General features: G+C 38.6%; 1 protein-coding gene across 3 annotated transcripts in view; it reads left to right on the top strand.

The window, feature by feature from the left end:
- The window catches only part of LOC126162420 (arrestin domain-containing protein 3-like), a 150,571-nt gene that overhangs the window by 114,290 nt on the left and 14,320 nt on the right, over nucleotides 1-21,961 (top strand). For 2 of the 3 annotated variants that reach the window (XM_049918920.1, XM_049918919.1), the window contains exons 4-6: nucleotides 2,497-2,679; nucleotides 12,337-12,525; nucleotides 12,943-13,297. In XM_049918920.1, coding sequence (XP_049774877.1) covers nucleotides 2,497-2,679; nucleotides 12,337-12,525; nucleotides 12,943-13,297 — 727 coding nt within the window. The remainder of the gene's footprint in view (nucleotides 1-2,496; nucleotides 2,680-12,336; nucleotides 12,526-12,942; nucleotides 13,298-21,961) is intronic. The other variant, XM_049918921.1, reaches the window with a different exon arrangement.

The raw sequence follows: 21,961 nt of genomic DNA, 5'->3' as shown, positions 1-21,961 counted from the left end.
TAAATAAATTTGGTCAGGTGAGTCTTATTTCACACTGTTTACAACCTCTGGCTGAGTTTACATCTAGCATATGCTGTCCCAAGCATATGATGCAGACTGCTTCCTGCCGAAAGTGAAACATGGTGGGGCTTCAATGATGATTTTGGCGATCATTGTGTGGTATTGCATGGGCCCCATGGTTACTCTGTAAGATCACATCACATCCAAGGATTATGTGATCATTTTGGCTAATCATCTCATGGTACAATGTTTGTTCCCCATGCTGATACTTTGTTCCAAGATGACAGGCCCCCTTGTATCATCCAGGACTGGTTTTATGAGCATAAGGATGATTTTATGAGCATGAGGATGAACTGTCACATCTCCCTGGCCACTACAATCACCAGTCTCAGTATTACTAAACCTTTTTGGCCTGCTTCATAGGAAAGGATGTATGATCACTATTCACATCCATCATCATTATCTGAACTTGCCACTATTTTGCAAGAAGACTGGTATAAGGTTCCAATGAAAACCATACAGGGCCTGTATTTATCCATTCTGAGATGACTGGAAGCTGTTTTGAGTGCCAGCATGTATTAGGCATGGTAATATGTTGTAGTTGGGATGTTTTCATGTTTTTCTGGACCCCTGTATTTTGTCATGAAATCTGTTGCATTACTTGGGAGCACATTTAAATTATCTACAATCAATAATCATTAAATAATATTCATTATATTATAGATCACTAATGATGCCTAGTATAAGTGGGCAAAATACGTTTAGTTAAAAACAAAATAAACATTCAGTCGCAGAAGACAGAATGGTTCTTATCTATAGGATAAGCACACATGAAATAGGCAGCTGAGCAATGATAATTGCAAATATTAATAGTATTATAGCAAGGATTTGATTTGACCATATACATGTGTGTATGTATTTGTGCTCTAGACTGACAAACTAGTAAGCTCTCTGTCTCTTTTGTGTGCACCTATCAGTGACTCAATGCTTCTGCTATTTGGTGAGTGGTCTCCTTTACTTTTAAAGTATTTACATAATAATTTGGCTGCATTTGGTTTGGACATGTAACTTCCTGCAGGGATGGTTGGGGAGGAGAATTTAGATAATAATGCAGATGAGCTTTTCCATAAATGTTCATTCTCTCTCTCTCTCTCTCTCTCTCTCTCTCTCTCTCTCTCTCTCTCTGTGTGTGTGTGTGTGTGTGTGTGTGTGTGTGTGTGTGTGTGTGTGTGTGATGGAGGTGAGGGGGGAGGCATTTCTTGTTTGGAATCCATGCAAATAGATGTGTGTATTTTTTGTATGAGGTCTTAATAATAGTTAATATAAAGTTTAAATATCAATACAAATGGTAATGGAAAAAGTATGAAATAAAGCCTTATATATTTCATTTAAGCTCCAAATAATTTCCAGCCCAATAACTGTATGCCTTCATTCTCTAGAAACCCTCAACCAATCACATTTTCTTTAATGTTCACCTTCTAAAAGCAGAGCATAGTTACTGTCCTGTGGCTACAGAAGTATTTTAACCATGGCAAGGTTCCCTCCTTACACTCAGGTCTTTATTTTTGAGAGTCACATATAGTAACACAAGTGCATATAGAGTAATACCAGTGCTATATCAAAGGCGTCCAACGTTTTGCAACCATAGTACAGCTAATACACTGAAATGTTATTTTTATAAAAGCATATTTTGGGTAGATGATTTTAAATAATTTTGGAGGCAATAGATGCATCTTTGTCTTTGAACACCCACTTGTTTTGCAATATGGTCAGAGCATTATAACAATGAAATCAAGTTTCATTGCATCAAAGAGACATACTCAAATTGTGAGGTGCACCACATGAGGGATTTTAAACAAGTGTCTGTACAGTGACATGATGTTCCATCTTTTTGTCACACTAGGTGTGTTGTTTCCACAGTAAACTAAATTTCTTGTTCATTGCAACCTTGCACGGTGCTGGGATTTGCTGGTACAAAAAGGCATAAAATATTCTGTCTGGTGGTGTGACAGCCACATTACTCTGGCTGCATTAGTCCTTATACTCCTGCAATATTGCCTTCAGTGGCCAATGAATGATATCTAGCTAAGCAGATAGCATCATTTAAGGTCTCATTGCCTTCAGAAACACTAAACTTCATTTTAATATGACAAAGCTGTATGGATGTGTTATCCAGTTGTGGGAGGCACATCCATGAAACATTTTTCCATGGTCATCTGTACTGGAAAAAGGCTCACCATTTTTTCATACAGTATCACTAGTTAATAAACAGATACAGAAAAAAAGCAAGGAAGAGCTTAAGCTTCTGCTAAAAAGTATGATTTAAATTTCTGTAGAAGCAAGCTATGACTTGCCCATATGGATCAAAACTCTTTTGCATGCTTTTTACAATGTTAAATTTCACATAACAGCAGCTATTACATATGTAGATTAGCATATTCAGTGGCTTCTATTTTTTGTCCACAGAATACTACATTTTGTGCCATAATGTTTCAGGAACCTGTATCTCAAGTCACTGAGAAAAGTCTGTGCTGCTGCTGGTGCAGATCCGGCCCTTTAACATTAGTTGCTAAAGTTCCAGCTACAGGATTTGTCTCTGGACAAGAAATACCTGTGACAGTAGAGGTTGATAATGCAACTGAAGAAACAATAAGTGCTGTTACATGTTCTCTAAAGAAGGTATTATACAATAACAACTTGTTTCCAATCAGCAAATTTCAGTTTTGAATAATTTTAATGTGAGCAAAAGAATCTAGCTCACAAAATTTCATAAAATAAACAAAGAATAAAAACCAAACAAAGAAACAGGACCAAAAACTAAACATCTCTGCATCATCTCACACAATTCAAGTCTGTAACATTTTCACATTTGCCAATGTGATCTGTCACTGCAGATTTCAACTTCACTTTGCATGCTTTTGTCAATATTAACTTTATAGTCTTATGTTGTACTAGATAAATTTCACATCACTGTAGTTCCACAAACACAGATACAATGCAGATACTCATGAGGAGTGACAGTGAGTGTGAATTCTTTGATGTCCATAACAGTGGTGAGTCCTCAACTGAATCTCAAAAATAGCCCTGAGCCCTGTACATCAGCTGGTACATTACACCAATTTGATGCTTCTATAATAGCTGAAGTTGGGAGATATTCAGGATGCAAAGAATCACAAAATGATAGCAAAACCCTCTGAAATAGAGCTCGCCACAGTGACACTTTTGATTGGATTTCTAACTATTAAAGTATATGTTTGATAATTTGACTTCATAGAACCAATGTTAATTGATTAATGACTCACGCATTCTGCCTTTTGCTATGATATTCCCATCAGGAGACATGTTTTATTTTATAGTTGATTAAATTAATCACTTTTACATATGCACCATTGCAAATACTCTTGAAAGTGTGCATTCTCAGTGGTCAAGGGGAAATGATACTGACTTTGAGAAATTTTATTGTTTCTTTGCTATTTCTCCTCTAGTGGCTCAAGATAAAAGTTGAAAATAAGTGATTTTTTGGTCCGTTGACTTACTTTAAACATTCCAGTTTTCAGCAAAGTTGTGCCCCAGGACAGTTTTATTTTTCTCTTGAAAATGCTATTGATTAGTGACAACTGTGCAGGAGACGGAGGCAACAGTTTGCTTAAAATTAGAAATTGTGTTGATATGGTTTGTTTGATGTTTTCAAGATATATAGTCCACATCAGAAACTTTGCATATATAAAAGTCTCTTTTTGTACAAGGACAATTATCTTTTAAACAGTATATTCCATCCAAATTAAATAAATTCAGAATAAAAACATTGGTGCTGTGTCAGTCAGACTAGGTACATTTTGGAATTCATTGTATATTCTGGCACAACAACAGGAATTGCATTCCACAGTTGAGAAAAGTAGGGATGTAGTGGGAACACTGGTGAGAGCTTATTCGGAACAGGGTCATATAATGGTATTTCACTCCAGACCTATTCCTGTCTTCACAACCACTGAACGATCATGTGGTGCTGTTCATAATGAGAGGTGTAATGTGCAGAGATAACTGAAACGAGGAGAAACTGAGTTGAAGTTTTACAGATGAAAGGATTGCTATCAGTTAGTGTGACAAAACAGAAGCCCAGATGTTTGACCATATACAACACAACGCAAATGGTTGAAATGGAGAAGGGTGATGGAAATACTGGCAAGAAAAGCAATAAACCCAATGTTTTGCAAATTGAAACTGAAGTTTGAGTGCAGTTTACATTTTTGACATGCTACTGAGCTCAATAAGATTGGTGCGTAACACTGGGAAATGGTATAAGAAATATTTTTTTCACATTTTGGATTACTGCATTTTAAATGCTCATGCTCTCCTTAGTTTGGTTTACTGGGCGAAAAATGGCACTTGTAGAAACTGTAGAAAAATATGTAATGGATTGAAGAAAATCTGGCAGAGAAAATGATCAAATGTCAAGAATCCTCTATGTTTACAGATAGGCATTTCCTTGATGTTATTGTGAGTGTACATTAAAAGAAAAATTTGCTAATCTGCAGACGTATGGTTTCCACAAAACAGAAAGTGCACCAGGAACTGTATACTAATGCAAAACTTGTGACAGACCATTACATGTTGTACCTTGTTTCAAGATTTGTCACACAAAGGAACATTACTAATCAGTGGGAACTAAAATTGATAATTGAAATTATTTGACACTTCTAAAAAAATTATTAAAAGAGAGAGAGAGAATACAAAACCCTATTTTTAATTTTGTCAGTGTCAGACCAAAGCCTGGATCAAAAAGAAGGATGGGAAATAGATACAATGAGTATAAAAAATATTCAAACAGTTCTTTCAGATGAAGTCATTCACTAGCAGACAAACAGACATGTGTTTCAGATGCTACCATATATATTCTGTACCTAATGATATTTCACAGCATACATTGTGATAGTAAAACAAAACTCATACATGTCCATCTACTTATAACATGCCTAAATTATTACCATGTAATGTAGGCAACTGAATTTAGATGTTATTTGGTGCTGAAATTAACACAGGGACATAGAGCAAAACTGAAAATATATAGTTCACATTGAAACAAGTAATCAAATGCTTCAAGTCCCTGAGGTTGAAATCCCTCTCCAGATAATAGAATATGCTTGCAACAAACAGGCATGGTATTTCAGTTGCTACACTATCTATACCTTACATGAAATAAATACAGAGGATTCAATTTGCCAGTTAAACTGAAACTACACATATTCATTACTTTATGATCTGATGAATTTATTACAACACAGCAGAAACAATTGTACTAGGATACAATGTAAGGACATAAGGAAGGATGAAAGACATACGAAGTATTGTAAAAAGTATTCAAGCAATTAAGTTTCCTCACTTTGCTGTGTGTCTCCAAATGAAGAAGTGTGCTCACAAGAAACAAGCTTGCTGTTTCAGATGATGCTACTCTGTATTTGTGCATGAGGTAATTACAAAGCATACATTGCAGTAGTAAAACAAAAACTGTACATACCTATCTGCTAATGATACACTAAAATTATTACCACTTAACAGAGATGATTATATTTGGGTATCATGATTATTGCATCTCCATGTTGTCTAGGAACATATAAAAGGGCTGAAACAACCTACTGTACAGACATATAAAAGGGCTGCACATTGTAAAAGGAATTAAAAAGCTTAAAGGTTTCGAGTTTGAACAATCTCTCCAGATGAAACAGTGTGCTAGCAACAGATGGACCTGAGTCTTCATATGCAAAAATATCTGTTCAAAGCACAAAGTAAATACACAGCACACATAATACCAGTTAATAAAAAATCATGCAGCTTCTTCTCTTCATGATATGATGAAATTATTCTGACAGAGAGGAAAGAATTTGTATTTAAAACAGATGCAACAGAAGTTTTTTTCCAATTAGGAATTCATTTCCTTTGTAAACTGCCTGTGAATGAATTATTGTGGTAGCATGCGCCAAGAGCACAGATAAATTACAGAGTGTGGGCATACGGATTCTACAGTGTGTACCTCACAAGCTATGACAAATGTTCAGCACATGGCCAGGAGACAAGCACGGGTAATACAGCAGGCATTAAGTTGTCACTAATGGAAATATCGTGGTGCAGATAGTGGGCTTAGGCTGTAATGACACCTTACTCAGCATATCTGTAGCAGCAAACCGGTTAATGTAACTCTTCAGGCTTTCCCGGAGATCTAATGACATCTTGGGTTCTAGGGTGTTCTGCCAGATATCAGCGTTGTTCTTGTACAATATTTCGGTAACACAGTGTGTGTCCTTCATCATGTGGGACCTGAGACTGCTCCTCAAGTGGACCTGGTCCAGTATTTATGTCTGTGGCCTTCTCCCTCCATCAGCGATTGCCGGTGTTCCCTCTGCGGTCTGCACTTGCTCGCTGCAACCTGCTGGAGCGCTGCCGTTCTGTTTTCTGTCTGCCACAGTTCTGGGGATTCCTTCTGCGGTCTGCGACCACCAGACCTGCTCCTGCATGTTCCATCATCTGCTTGGTGCATTTGGAGTTCTGTCTGTGTTTCCAGGCAATCTCCATGTGGTCTTCTCTCGCTCACTGTGATCTTCTGGAGTGTTGCCATTCCGTTTTTGGTCTGCTGTGGTTCTGGGTATTCCCTCTGTGGTCCATGCCCCTAGGACCACCTCCCGGACACTCCATCTTTGGTCTGGAGAGCCTGGCACTCTGTCTGAGGATCGTATTGTATATCCACGCCTTCAGTTCTTCTATTCATGGAGTGCTGCAGCTGTCCCCGTTGCTCCTTTAACAATTCCAGAGCAGGATCCCAGGCTCTGCTTATCTGGTAACCCATGTCGCAGTTCATGAGATTATCAGTTACTTGTATCTCTATCAATTCCCTTATAACACTGCCCCAAAATCTCGGTGGCTGTGCTAGAATTTTTGTTTCATCATAATTCATGGCATGATCTATTGCTAGACAGTGTTCAGCAATGGCTGATTTAGTCACCTGTCTTAATCGGGTGTGCCTTTGATGTTCCTTGCACCTGATATCCACTGTTCTTGTCATCTGGCCAATGTAGGACATATTGTAAATGACTGTTTTCCGTAACAAAGCTCATCTTTAACATACCATCCCACCTGTCCCCCAATCTTGCTGGATAGACAGAAAACACATTTATGTTGTGTTTACGGAGGATGCTATTGATTCTGGCAGAAATAGAACCAGCATAGGGCAGTGCAGGGAAGGCCACAGACATAAATACTGTACCAGGCCCACTCGAGGAGCACCTGATATAAGTTACAAGTTACATTACCAAAATATCATGTGAGAATGATGCTGATATCCAGTAGAACATCCGACAACCCAAGCTGTCATTAGATCACCTGGAAAGCCCGAAGAGTTACATCAGAAGACTCTATGGAGAAGAGATGCACCAGAATCTCAAGAAGCTGGACAAGCTTCGACAGAGGAAAGGGAGGATGCCGAATTCTCTCAGTTTTTTGCTGAGATGTCGAGATGGAGAAGTGGTACCAGTATTTCCCAAAATTAAACATCACATCAACTCCAGAGTGGTGAACAAGGTAAAACGCAGAGCAAGCATGGCACTGGTGAGAGAGAGGATCCAAGATATGTGCCACAGATTAGATGTTGTAGCAAGGGAGCTGTCACATCTTCATCTGTACTTGACAGCCTCCTTAACAGAGGAATACTGGAACTGGGTAGACCACGCCTCCTGGTCTTTAGCAGAGTGTGCTTGAAGGACTGCTTCATCTTGCCAATCTGCGAAGTTTGACTGCATGAACAAGAAAGCGCAGCAGATGGAGGAGATTCACACTCTGACAAACCCAAGTGACATACAGTTTGATAATGCAACCTTAAAGTTACACAGCAAGGGTCTCAACTTCACAACAACCGCTAGAAATGTGCCCATCTCTGGTTTCATCAGTGTAATATAGCAAGTTGCAGCCACACTTCCACCTAATGTGGCAGAGGAAGTCCGCCAAGAGACTTGCAGGGCTCTCACCAATGCCAGGCCTCCAAAATCGAACATCACAACTGAGGAAAGGCGTGCACTCAATAAGCTCCGGGAAGACGGAACAGTATTGTAGTACTGCCACCAGACAAAGGGAATTCTACAGTGATTCTGCAATGGGTGGATTACGATGAGAAAATACGCCAACTTCTGAGGGACCCTGCATATAGAACCTTGGAGTGTGACCTCACTGACAAGGTGGACAAGAAGACCAGGGCTCTTCTGAAGGAGATGGGGATGCTCAATAAGATAATCAGACAACTCCAGGAAAAAGCACCAGTACCACCTAGATTAAATGGTTTGCCTAAAATGCACAAGGAGGACATGCTCCTATGCTCAATTGTCAGTAATATTGGGGCACCTTCATATGCAACAGCCAAGTACTTGAAAGCTCTGCTTTCTCCATATTTGGGGAAATGTGTTCACCACATCCAAAACTCAGAAGACTTCCTGCAATGCCTCAAGCAACTATACATCATAGATTCAGACATCATGGTTAGTTTTGATGTGGTATCTCTGTTCACTAGGGTCCCACTGAAAGAATCACTAGAACTGATTGCAGAATAATTTGACAGTGCTCTGTTGGATCTGTTCAGGCGTACACATATTCCCTGTATGGGAACCAATATTATGAGCAAACTGTAGGTGTAGCTATGGGCAGCCCACTGTCTCCTGTGGTTGCCAACATGTTTATGGAGAGATTTGAGGAGAGGGCCTTAGAGACAACAGTATATAAACCCACATGCTTTATAGGGGTGTGAAATGGAATGTGGTAAAACAGGTGGTAGACTTAGGTTTATTGGCAGAATACTGGGGAGGTGGAATCAGTCTACAAAAGAGATTGCTTACAAATCACTTGTGTGACCCGTCCTAGACTACTGCTCAAGTGTTTTGGACCCATATCAAATAGGACTAGCAGGGGATATTGAACTTATACAGAGAAGGGCAGTATGAATGTGGACAACACCTTAGTGATCTGGCTTCATGATAAGGACAGACTCAGTGAGTTGCTTGAACATTTTAACTTCTGCCACACAAATTTCAAGTTTACCATAGAACTGGAGAAGAATGCCCAGCTGCCGTTTCTGGATTTACTAGTTAAAAGGAAAGCAGATGGATCCATTGGTCACAGAGTGTATTGAAAACCCACACCCACTGATTTATATCTGCAGGCCAGCAGCCGTCACCACCCTGTGCAGAAGAACTGGGTTCTTAAGACATTGGCCCATAAAGCACATATCCTGTCAGACCAAGAGAGTCTACGAATGGAATAGAGCATCTTAAAACAGTGTCTGCAAAAATGAATATACTACCAAACAAATTGAGATGGCACTCCAACCAGCCACTACACCACAGGCTCCAGAAGCAGAGCAAGATGAAGCAAAGAAGGTAGCATATCTGCCCTATGCTGGTTCTATTTCTGCCAGAATCAGTAGGATCCTCCATAGACACAACATCAAGTGTATTTTCTGTCCATGCAGCAAGAATGGGGGTCGGGTGGGATGGTATGTTAAAAATGAGCTGTGGGGTTACGGGAACCAGGCATTTACAATATACCTTGTCAATGTGGCATATCCTACATTGGCCAGATGACAAGAACACTGGATATCAGGTGCAAGGAACATCGAAGGCACACCCGATTAAGACAGGTGACGAAATCAACCATTGCTGAATACTGTCTAGAACTAGAACATGCCATGAATTATGATGAAACCAAGATTCTAGCACAGACACCCAGCTTTTGGGACAGTGTTATAAGGGAACTGATAGAGATAAAAGTAACTGACAATCTCATGATCTGCGACCTGGGTTACCAGCTAAGCAGAGCCCGGGATCCTGCTCTGGAATTGTTAAAGGAGCAACGGGGACAGCTGCAGCACTCCATGAGCAGAATAACTGAAGACATAGATATAGAAAACGAATCCCAAACAGAGTGCCAGGCTCTCCGGACCAAAGACAGAACGTCCAGGAGTGGATCTGATAGGCACGGACCACAGAGGGGACACTCAGAACCACAGCGGACCGAAACTGGAATGGTGATGCTCCAGGAAATTGCAGTGAGCGGGAGAGGACCACATGGAGAATGGCTGGCAACCCGGATAGAACTCCAAACATGCCATGCAGAAGATGGAACACCCAGGAGCAAGTCTGGTGGGTGCAGAACTGCAGCTGACAGAAAACAGAACAGCAGCTCTCCAGCAGGTCGCGGCGAGTGGGTGCGGACTGCAGAGGAAACGCCTGCAACCGCCAGTGGAGGGGAAGGCCACTGACATAAATACTGGACCAGGTACACCCGAGGAGCAGTCTCAGGTCACACCTGATAAAGGTTATGAGCTAGGTTACCAAAAGATTGTGTAAGAACAACAATGAAAACAGTTAATGTTGACCAGTCGTGTTGACATGATTGTCACAGCCATCCTTGTGATAAACACATATTAAATTAGACTGGAGAAAGAAAATACTCCATCTAATCATTTCAGCTTGTCCCATGAAAACATATGAAAGTTTGTATTTCAGTCCGAAAAAAATTATGAGTGCATTTACTATTATTTAGTCTTAAAAGAAGGCAAAAAATAAAACAGTAAATACAGTTTCGTGAAGCCAGTGGAGGGGTAAGGCCACTGACATAAATACTGGACCAGGTCCACTTGAGGAGCAGGCTCAGGTCACACCAGATGAAGGTTACAAGCTAAGTTACTGAAATATTGTGTAAGAACAATGATGAAAATGGTTAATGTTGACCAATTCTGTTGACATAATCATCACAGCCATCCTTGTGATAAACACATATTAAATTAGTCTGGAGAAAGAAAATGCTCCATCTAATCATTTCAGCTTGTTCCATGAACACACATGAAAGTTTGTATTTCAGTCTGAAAAAAATTATGAGTGCATTTACTATTATTTAGTCATAAAAGAAGGCAAAAAATAAACAGTGAATACATTTTTGCAAAGCATAAAAAGTCCTAAGATAAGCTAAAAAAAAAAGTATGCGAATGAAATGCAAACAACTAACACCTCTACTTATTGTTTACTAGCTGAGTAACTGGCATTGCTTGGGTATGTATTTAGTCTAACCTTCTATTAGCACATCTCCTCCTTTCCCCTGTCTCTGTCCATCTCCTCCTCTCCCCTATCTGTGTGCACCTCCTCTTTCCTCATCTCTTTCTGTCCATCTCCACCTACCCTCTTTTCTTTCCCCATGTTATCATCTTCACCTCAATAGGAGATTTCTACTTTTTACACCCACAGTATTTCTTTCCAGAAAGTAAATAATATGTGTATGAAGTTTGGTTGAAATCAATGTTTTAGGAGGAACTTTTTATGCTGGGCTTTACCATATGCTCTCATGTCACATATATTTAATGTATTTGTCACATTTGTATACACATACTTTATCTGCATCTCTAGCAAATCTAGCCCTGCAGTTTTGTTTTCATGCAGCTCAATGTTTGTGACGTCATATCTCCTGAACTATGTGTCACACAATGATGTAATTTTGCATGTGTATCAAGTGGTAATTGTGGGTACTGCCTGAAAAATGTGTGGTGAATAGAGTTAGTAGTAAAGAAGTAGTAAACTAAAACATCATACATGATGCAGCACTTTTACAAAATGAACAACAAAAATGTAGTAACCAATAACTTTTTTCCTTTCATCATTTTGTGGGGGCTGTCAGCAAGAAAATGTCTTATAAAAATTTTAAATTATGTCTAAGTTGGCTGCAAGTCACTAAGTGCTCTCATTCTCGAATTCTGGATGAATATAGTCAGGCTATTTGTGTAGCATAAACTATGCTTCTTTTTCAGCCCCACCCCTTTCAGAGGTTGATGGTTCTTACACACACAGTGATTATTTTGTTACAGTAAATGATATGCACACCAAGTTTGGTTGAAATTGATCCAGTGGTTTAGAAGGAGATGTGAAACATACATACACAAACTTTTATAATTTGAATGGATTTGTGAGTAGGTTGTGACAGAATAGCATAAGAAAGAAAATTTTGATTGTATGGATGTCACTTATTTCCACTATTTAGCAGATAAACTTACAAGAAAAGTACAGTGAACTGTAGAGCATGTGTGGCATTCATGTGAATTCCTTTAAAAAAGTCATGGTTCTATAATAAATTCTGTTTGCCCATCAAGTTCATGCTCAGTATTAAATTATCAATTACACTCATATTACTGATTGAATGACTGAAGTGGTTTGTTCACAAAGTGCATCTACATTTATTCTTTACACTGTTTGAATTTTTACTTTGGTTTTCATAAATATTGTTGCAAATAATAATAAATACATTTTTTCTTTTCAGAATGTGTGTTTCACTGCCCATTCACCTCGTAAGGAAACAAAGAGAATAACAGACAAGATGGAGACTATTGTGTATGAACCTGTGGGGCCAAATGCATCTAGAACTTGGACCAGAAAGTTGAAAATTCCTAGTTTGCCTCCATCCAATTTGAATAACTGCAGTATCATTGATCTTGATTACTTTTTGCATGTAAGCATTCTAAGTTTGACTCCATAATGACGAAATACTTATGCTAACAGAATCTGCCATCGGTTCGTGGTAGAACAACATTATAATAAATGAAAAGCACCAGTTTGCTAACAAAAGCAAACTGGTGCTTTTCATTTATTAAGAAATACTTATGTGGAGCTCACTATTATTAGTGATACATTTTTTCAAGAAAATTTCATTCAAATAGAGATAAGTGTGTGTAGTAAATTATAACTTTGTGTTCCTTTGTTGCAGATAAATGTTACACTAAATTGTTGTCACAATTGTGTGTTATTTTTTATTCAATAATCATAAATTATGAAGTGTCATGTTTTAACAGTATTTGTGCCATATTTTGTTAGAACTGATGATCTGTAAACTGTATATGAAATTACTTCTCATTTTTCCTGTTAACAGGTTAAAGCTGTTATCAATGGGCCCCACAGAAACTTACATGCAAACATCCCAATAAAATTAGGAACAATTCCACTCTTGAGCTACATACCACCTGCATTATCCAAACAGATAATGAACTCCTCCATTCAGACTCCTCAACTCCCCCCCTTGCAAGATGCCCCTGTCAAATTTCCACAGTCATCCGCAGCTTCGGCACCATGTCCACCACCTCAGACACAGTACTCTACTGCACCATGTTCCTCCAATATTGCAGCTGTCATGCCACCCAGCACAAGTCAGCAGGGTATGACAGATGGACTGTCAAATGAGTTAAACATAGTTCCATCTGCGCCACCCCTGCCATACCCAGAAGTTCGTAAGTATTCTCATATTCTCTTGTTTCCTTTTTAACCTGTACTTAATCTGTATGAAACAATTATGGGTGTACAGATGGGACAACAAATTACTAGAAAGATGTTTTCTACTTTTGTATATACACTAGCAATTTGCTTAATTTGCTCTTTCCAAAATAATGCTATTTCAAAAAAATAAAAGTATAAGCAACAGGTAACAGATGAGTGTTTGGTGGTAACTGGGAAAGTTACAGAGATGGAAAAGTGACTTATATTGTTACGTAGTTTGTAAATGTGTTTGTATTTGTCTTGTGGAAGAAGAGCTTATTCACTCTCATACTGTGTGATTCTAGTTTCAGTTTTAATTACAAATTCCATATTTGTTCTCCGATTTGTAAAATCAGAAATTAACAAAACAGCTTTTCATTTTCGTGAATGAAAAACAGAAGTCAGAAGTCAAGGCTGCATGTTCTGGTCATGTTCACTGGTGAAAAGTATGCAGTGTAGTTTGGGTGAACATTAAAATAACGTTGTTATTAGTGATAAATATCACTCTCTCATGAAAATCATAGCATCTCTAGACCATTTCTGTATACCGCACCACATCATTTAAATCTGGTTCTACAAAATTAACAACTCTTTCTTCTGCTAGTGGAGTGGCCTGTCAGTTTGTATTACATGAAAGTTAGGAACTAATGTAAAGAAGGGACATGATAGTTCTCAATAATAATTTTAACTGTATTGTCTTCTAATTTCTGTGGCCCATCTTGGAGAATAAAAATAACACAAAATACGTGGATGTTCAAAAACAATATTGTCTGGGCTGGAAACGTAATTGAGTCCAAATCTGAAGCAGGGTCATCATTGAAGTAAAACACTTAGAACTGAAAGCATTTTTATTATTGACCCTAATGTACGTTCGGAGCAGAACTGAACTCCTGGATGGAGAGTGCAGCAATTTACACAAATATCAAACATGCCAGAATGCTGGTTTTATACCAACATTGAATATACCAGAATATAGAAACATTCACCTCCTCTGGCCTCAGTGCATGCACTGGTTGGATGGAAGCACTGTGATGAAGTTACATCTCAGCTGGTCCCACAGATGCCCTATCGAGGTCAGATGTGGCTGTCTTTCTGGCCATGAGAGTAGCTTAGCGTCAGGTGGCCTGTTGGTAGACACATTCCATTTGTAGATGAGCACTGCCCTATTGAAAAAGCGCATCTACTGTTGCCTAAGAAATAACACATGAGGGCACAGAATGTGCTGTCAAGAGTTCCCTTACTGCAAACTGTGACCTGAAACCATACCAAATGGTTCCCCACATCATGACACCTGGAGTGACACTGCTGTGCCTCCCGAAAACATTGGAAGAGGGAGACGTCTCCTCAGGACACCAACATACTCACTGGCGATGGTCATGTGGGGTAGTGCAGAACTACAATTCATTACTAAATACAATGTTATGGCATTCGACAGCAGTCCACGATTCCCAGGCATAGCATCACTCCAAACACAGCCATTGTATTGTGGTGTTAATGGCAGTCTATGCCTGGGACAGTAATTCCCTCAGCCGGCTGCTGCTAGTCTCTGACCAATGGTCCAGGATGACACAGGGTGTTACAGGGAGTCCATCACTTGTTCTTGCTTGGCATGCACAGATGTGAAAAGGTTATGATGTACTTAGTGCTGGAGTGTAACCGCCTTGTTGGGGGTAAATGTTCTCAATGCAAATCAATTCAAAGTAAACATCTTCACGAAATATTAATTTTGTCGATGTCAGTTGAAATAAATGTTCTTACAACTTGTGGAATATAACTCGGCTTGTTCAAAATAATAAACATTGATCATAACTCATCTTCATTTGGTTGCTTCACTGCAGTTGATGTTTCCTGTAAGTTTCTTAAGTCAAAACAGGTCAGAGAACACCATGGTTCTCAAAAGACATGGAAAGTCAGTTATTGTTTCGAGTGTACAATTTATTACATCATAAAGTGCTGCTCAAGATCTTGCACCATACTGGGCTTCCTGTATGATTTCTTGTGGGTCTTATATCTCTTGCTAATGCTCGATGTGTTGTTGCGTATAGTGAATTCACTAACTGCAATTACAGAAGTTATTCATAATTACAAAAAAATGTCATCATACAGTGTTTACAATTGAAATGCATGAAACTGATAAAAAGATGATTACATATCTCTTGTTTCCATGCAAAAATAAGTGAAGTGATTCAAATAAATGATGATTACATTTTTGTTAATTACAGTGAAACTGCATTATCCCAAGTATTCCTCCCATGTTCCCTGTTTCAAAACTGAGTGCATTTTTTTTAGTGTGAATGGAATTTCAATATATAATACAGTAGCCCAAATAAACAATCTGTTCATATTGTTAATCTGGTTTCATTTTATGAATTACCATAATTATGAGGTAATAAGTCTTTGTTATGTTAACCAATAGCATAGCAAGCTGACAGTATGAGAAACAGAGTTGTTACAGGTTTGAAACATTATAATTACAATATATTTTCTATCTCTTTAGTAACTCAATTACAATTAAATGAATTGGTAATACATGTTTCTACAAACAGATGGAAGTAATATTAGTGAGTCTTTTGACAGGAAGTTGTTGAAAATTATGTTATGCAGCTCAGAAGACAAAATTATTTGTATGGGGCCTACTTAATGGCATAACAGTTAACCATACAATCCAAATTAGCTTTGAAGTTGTATGAAACATGCGCTGTTACATGCAAGTGCACAAGTGGTGACCCTCCCTTGTGATGGATAGACTGGGTCAACTGGGAGCTTGACAAGTATGCCTACCCTCAAATTCTCATGGAGACCGACACTGGGCCACTGTCACATCCAAATTCCCCACAAATCTCTATGATAATTAGACTGGGTGATGCAATAGAGGTCCATAGTGAGGCCCCTTTCAAACTGTGCCACATGCTGATAGCAGTGTTTAAAATGAATACACAGCATTGCTCTAACCTTCAGAGTGTTCACTGAACATCTGAAGCTGTTCATGCCCCCTATATAACTTCCCAAATCCAGCAGCAACACTAAACATGAACAACACTAATACACTGTCGTTGCTGTTCCACACAGAGAATTGATTCAGATCATTTACATACATGCTGATAGTGTGTACTTGTCCAAAATTACACTGGCATCTGACCATGTATTCTGGGTGGTCTGCTTATTTTGTTAAGCAGTGAATTTGTAATGACTTTTGCAACTTGCAAATATTATGTAGACTTCTGTTCTGCAACTGGATGCAACTGCTGTTATGTTGTTACATATATTGTGTACAGTCCCACACAGGTACAACATTCCCAGCAAAAACAATTCACTTTATAAATTAAACCATCAAACAACGAGAGCTGCAGTTGAGCATGATCACGTTACAGTAACTGATGTTAACACCTTTCTGAGCAGAAATGATTCTACAAGGCATGGGCTGCATCTAGTGTTGACAATAAAAACAGCTTTGTGTAAAAGATTGAAAATAGAGGTGATAAGTGAGGCAAATAGGAATACTTCAACAGCAACTAACAATATATTGAAACCAAAACAGTTACCCAAAATTTATCTGACAATAGTGAGCTGTACTGTGAAATCTCCACAGAAGAAGTCATGAAACTAAATCAAAATGCAATATAAGCTGCAGAAGAAGAAATAATGTCACTGGAAATTAATCCAAAAGACAAAACCAGTGATGAAGAGCAACAAAAAATAATTAGGTTTAACAAGACTGGACTGAATTGCAACATATCCACAGTAGAAATGAAGTCAGTAATTGAAAACCAAAAAGTGGTGAATTTTGATAGCTCCATAGTAGAAATGACAGAACCAATTCCAAATCCAAAATATCCAGCACCAGAAAAAGCAATATCATTGCAAATTAATCTGAAAGGCAAAACTATTGATGAAGAGCAACAAAAAATAGTTAGGCCTAATGAGACTGAGCTGAATTTAACATAGCCACAAGAGAAACAAGGACACTAAATAAAAACCCAAAACACACTGCAGAAGAAGAGCATATATTACTGGAACTAAGTCCAAAATGCAAAAGTAATAAAGATGAAGAACAGCAGCAAACTGCTGCACAAAGAAAAAAAAAGAAAGCCTAGTGAATCAGTGCCCACAAGAACTTTCGTAAGAAGAAAGATGATGTCTCAACATTTGGGAGACGATTTTTTATGGTACAGCCAAGGGAAGCAAAAAACTGGAAGTTAAATATTAATGGCAAGAAACATGAACATGCTAATCAAATAGAGACTGAGTACTTTATTAGTAAGCAAAAAGAAATTAAGCTCAGAATTCTGCATCAAAATCTGCAATACATGAGTAATAAAAAACTAGAAGTAGAACTACAGGCAAATGAAATATGCCCATACACTACTGGCCATTAAAATTGCTACACCACGAAGATGATGTGCTACAACCGCAAAATTTAACCGATAGGAAGAAGATGCTGTGATATGCAAATGAGTAACTTTTCAGAGCATTCACATAAGGTTAGCGCCAGTGGCGACACCTACAACGTGCTGACATGAGGAAAGTTTCCAACTGATTTCTCATACAAAAACAGCAGTTGACCAGCGTTGCCTGGTGAAATGTATTTGTGATGCCTCGTGTAAGGAGAAGAAATGCGTACCATCACATTTCCGACTTTGATAAAGGTCGGATTGTAGCCTATCATGATTGCGGTATATCGTATCGTGACATTGCTGCTTGCGTTGGTCGAGATCCAATGATTGTTAGCAGAATATGGAATCAGTGGGTTCAGGAGGGTAATACGGAACGCCGTGCTGGATCCCAACGGTCTCGTATCACTAGCAGTCGAAAATATAGGCATCTTATCCGTATGTCTGTAACAGATCATGCAGCCATGACTCGATCCATGAGTCAACAGCTGGGGACGTTTGCAAGACAACAACCATCTGCACGAACAGTTCAATGACGTTTGCAGCAACATGGACTATCAGCCTGGAGAACATGGCTGCGGTGACCCTTGACGCTGCATCACAGACAGGAGCACCTACGATGGTGTACTCAACGATGAACCTGGATGCACGAATGGCAAAATGTCATTTTTTTGGATGAATCCAGGTTCTGTTTACAGCATCATGATGGTCGCATCCGTGTTTGGCGACATTGCGGTGAACGCACATTGGAAGCGTGTATCCGTCATTGCCATACTGGCATTATCACCTGGCGTGATGGTATGGGGTGCAATTGGTTACACGTCTCGGTCACCTTTTGTTCGCATTGATGGCACTTTGAACAGTGAACATTACATTTCAGATGTGTTACAACCCGTGGCTCGACCCTTCATTTGATCCCTGTGAAACCCTACATTTCAGCAGGGTAATGCACGACCGCATGTTGCAGGTCCTGTACGGGCTTTTCTAGATACAGAAAATGTTTGACTGCTGCTCTGGCCAGCACATTCTCCAGATCTCTCACCAATTGAAAACATCTGGTCAATGGTGCCGAGCAACTGGCTCGTCACAATACGCTAGTCACTACTCTTGTTGATTTGTGGTATCGTGTTGAAGCTGCATGGGCAGCTGTACCTGTACTTGCCATCCAAGCTCTGTTTGACTCAGTGCCCAGGTGTAACAAGGCCGCTATTATGGCCAGAGGTGGTTATTGTGGGTACTGATTTCCCAGGATCTATGCACTCAAATTGCATGAAAATGTAATCACATGTCAGTTCTAGTATAATATATTTGTCCAATGAATACCCATATATCATCTGCATTTCTTCTCGGTGTAGCAATTTTAATGGCCAGTAGTGTACTTACAAAACCTTACCAAAATGCAAAGAAAAAGATTTTGAAATTACAGGTATGGTCTACAATGAGTTAAGAGTATTGTGTGTACCGATCACCAAGTGGCAAAATAAATCCTTTCTTCAAAAAAATGCCGATTCTAGTAGAAAAAAACAAAATGAAAGATTGTGTAATATGTGGTGATTTTAACTTTGATATGGGAAGAGAGACAGAGAAAGCAAAAATCTGAGGAGCTGCTACAACAATACAACATGAAGGCAACTGTTATGGAACCAACAAGAGCGACTTTGGTAACTGATTCAATTATTGACAATATTATCACTAATATAGATAGCGAAGCATATACAACAAAGGTTCTGCTAACAGGAATTTCTGATCATTTTGGACAGCTTTGTGAATTATATGGAAATCTGAACTCACAAAAGGAACACAAAAGTGTAGAAAGAGATGTTAGGCTTATCAGCCAACAAAATATCAACATTGTCAAAGTGATGTTAAGAAAAGAACAGTGGATGGACACACTTCAAGCCCAGGGAACAGATGAAAAATACAATGCTTTCCAAGACACCATAACACAATACTACAATTTAGCATTTCCAAAAACCAATAGGAAAAGAAAAAAATCTCGAAAATAAGCAGTGGATAATGAAGGAAATAATAGAACAGAGAGCTACCTTAGGAGAAATGAAACAGAGAAAATATTGAAGCCTACAGGCAGCACCAGGAGAAATATATAAGACAAGAAAATGTTTCCAACAATTTGGAGGCACTTGAGCAAAATACATTCATATCAGTCAGTAGTACAACACAATAGCTCTCTGAAAAGGAATTAATTATTAATCTGAAAAAAGAAACTATGTACATGGTCTTCAATAATAAACAGAAAGAAGAACATATGGATGTTTTCTTAGATGGAAAAGGACTGGAGGAAGAAGCCTCTGTTAAGTTTTTGGGAATTACAATAGATAGTGAGCTAAATTGGAAACAGCAGATAAATACTGTTTCCAGTAAGTTAAACTCAGTGATATTTATAATGAAACAACTGGCTCAGTATACTCACTGAGACCTCTTGTGCACTGTCTATCATGGACTTTTTGAACCATACATGCAATATGGAATCACAGTATGTTCATACACACAACACAAGGAAAAAGGACCCAAATACTCTGGCATCAAGTTAATACAAGCAATGCCAAGGGAATTACAAGACCTCAAAACTGAGAAAACGTTCCCCACAACTCTAAAACAGTTTCTGACACAAGGAGAATTTTATAGTGTAGCTGACTACATTGGCAAACAGTTATCAAGAGTTCATCCTGTGAGTGATAAATCTCACACATCATAAAAAGACCTGGCAACAGAAATTGGTGTTAAAGAAATTAACTATAATTAGGAACCACTGATGTATAATATAAGCTAATTATGTCTCACAAAATTATTATTATTATTATTTTTTTTATCATAAGACATTTTGTACCGTGTAATATTGTGAATATGTCATTGTTGTTGTTGTTGTGGTCTTCAATCCAGAGACTGGTTTGATGCAGCTCTCCATGCGACTATATCCTGTGCAAGCTTCTTCATCTCCCAGTACCTACAGCAAACTACATCCTTCTGAATCTGCTTAGTGTATTCATCTCTTGGTCTCCCTCTACAATTTTTACCCTCCACACTGCCCTCCAATACTAAATTGGTGATCCCTTGATGCCTCAGAATATGTCCTACCAATTGATCCCTTCTTCTAGTCAAGTTGTGCCACAAATTTCTCTTCTCCCTGATTCTATTTAGTACCTCCTCATTAGTTATGTAATCTACCCATCTTCAGCATCCTTCTATAGCACCACAATTCAAAAGCTTCTATTCTCTCTTTGTCTAAACTATTTATTGTCCATGTTTCACTTCCATACATGGCTACACTCCATACAAATACTTTCAGATAAGACTTCCTGACACTTAAATCTATACTCAATGTTAACATATTTCTCTTCTTCAGAAACGCTTTCCTTGCCATTGCCAGTCTACATTTTATATCCTCTCTACTTCGACCATCATTAGTTATTTTGCTCCCCAAATAGCAAAACTCCTTTACTACATTAAGCATCTCATTTCCTAATCTAATATCCTCAGCATCACCCGATTTAATGCAACTACATTCCATTATCCTTGTTTTGCTTTTGTTGAAGTTCATCTTATACCCTCCTTTCAAGACACTGTCCATTCCGTTCAGCTGCTCTTCCAAGTCCTTTGCTGTCTCTAACAGAATCACAATGTCATCAGCGAACCTCAAAGTTTTAATTTCTTCTCCATGGACTTTAATTCCTACTCTGAATTTTTCTTTTGTTTCCTTTACTGCTTGCTCAATATACAGATTGAATAACATCAGGAAGAGGCTACTACCCTGTCTCACTCCCTTCCCAGCCACTGCTTCCCTTTCATGCCCATCGCCTCTTATGACTGCCATCTGGTTTCTGTACAAATTGTAAATGGCCTTTCACTCCCTATATTTTACCCCTGTCACCTTCACAATTTGAAAGAGAGTATTCCAGTCAACATTGTCAAAAGCTTTCTCTAAGTCTACAAATGCTAGAAACATGGGTTTGCCTTTTCTTTATCTATTTTCTAAGATAAGTCACAGGGTCAGTATTGCCTCATATGTTCCAATATTTCTACGGAATCCAAACTGATCTTCCCCAAGATGGGCTTCTACCAATTTTTCCATTCATCTGTAAAGAATTCACGTTAGTATTTTGCACCCATGGCTTATTAAACTGATAGTTCGGTAATTTTCACATCTGTCATCCCCTGCTTTCTTTGGGATTGGAATTATTATATTCTTCTTGAAGTCTGAGGGTATTTCACCTGTCTCATACATCTTGC

Source organism: Schistocerca cancellata, chromosome 2 (assembly GCF_023864275.1).
Source record: "Schistocerca cancellata isolate TAMUIC-IGC-003103 chromosome 2, iqSchCanc2.1, whole genome shotgun sequence".
Taxonomy (NCBI): domain Eukaryota; kingdom Metazoa; phylum Arthropoda; class Insecta; order Orthoptera; family Acrididae; genus Schistocerca; species Schistocerca cancellata.
The sequence above is the reverse complement of the archived record's forward strand: the minus strand, read 5'-3'. Positions and strand labels throughout refer to the sequence as shown.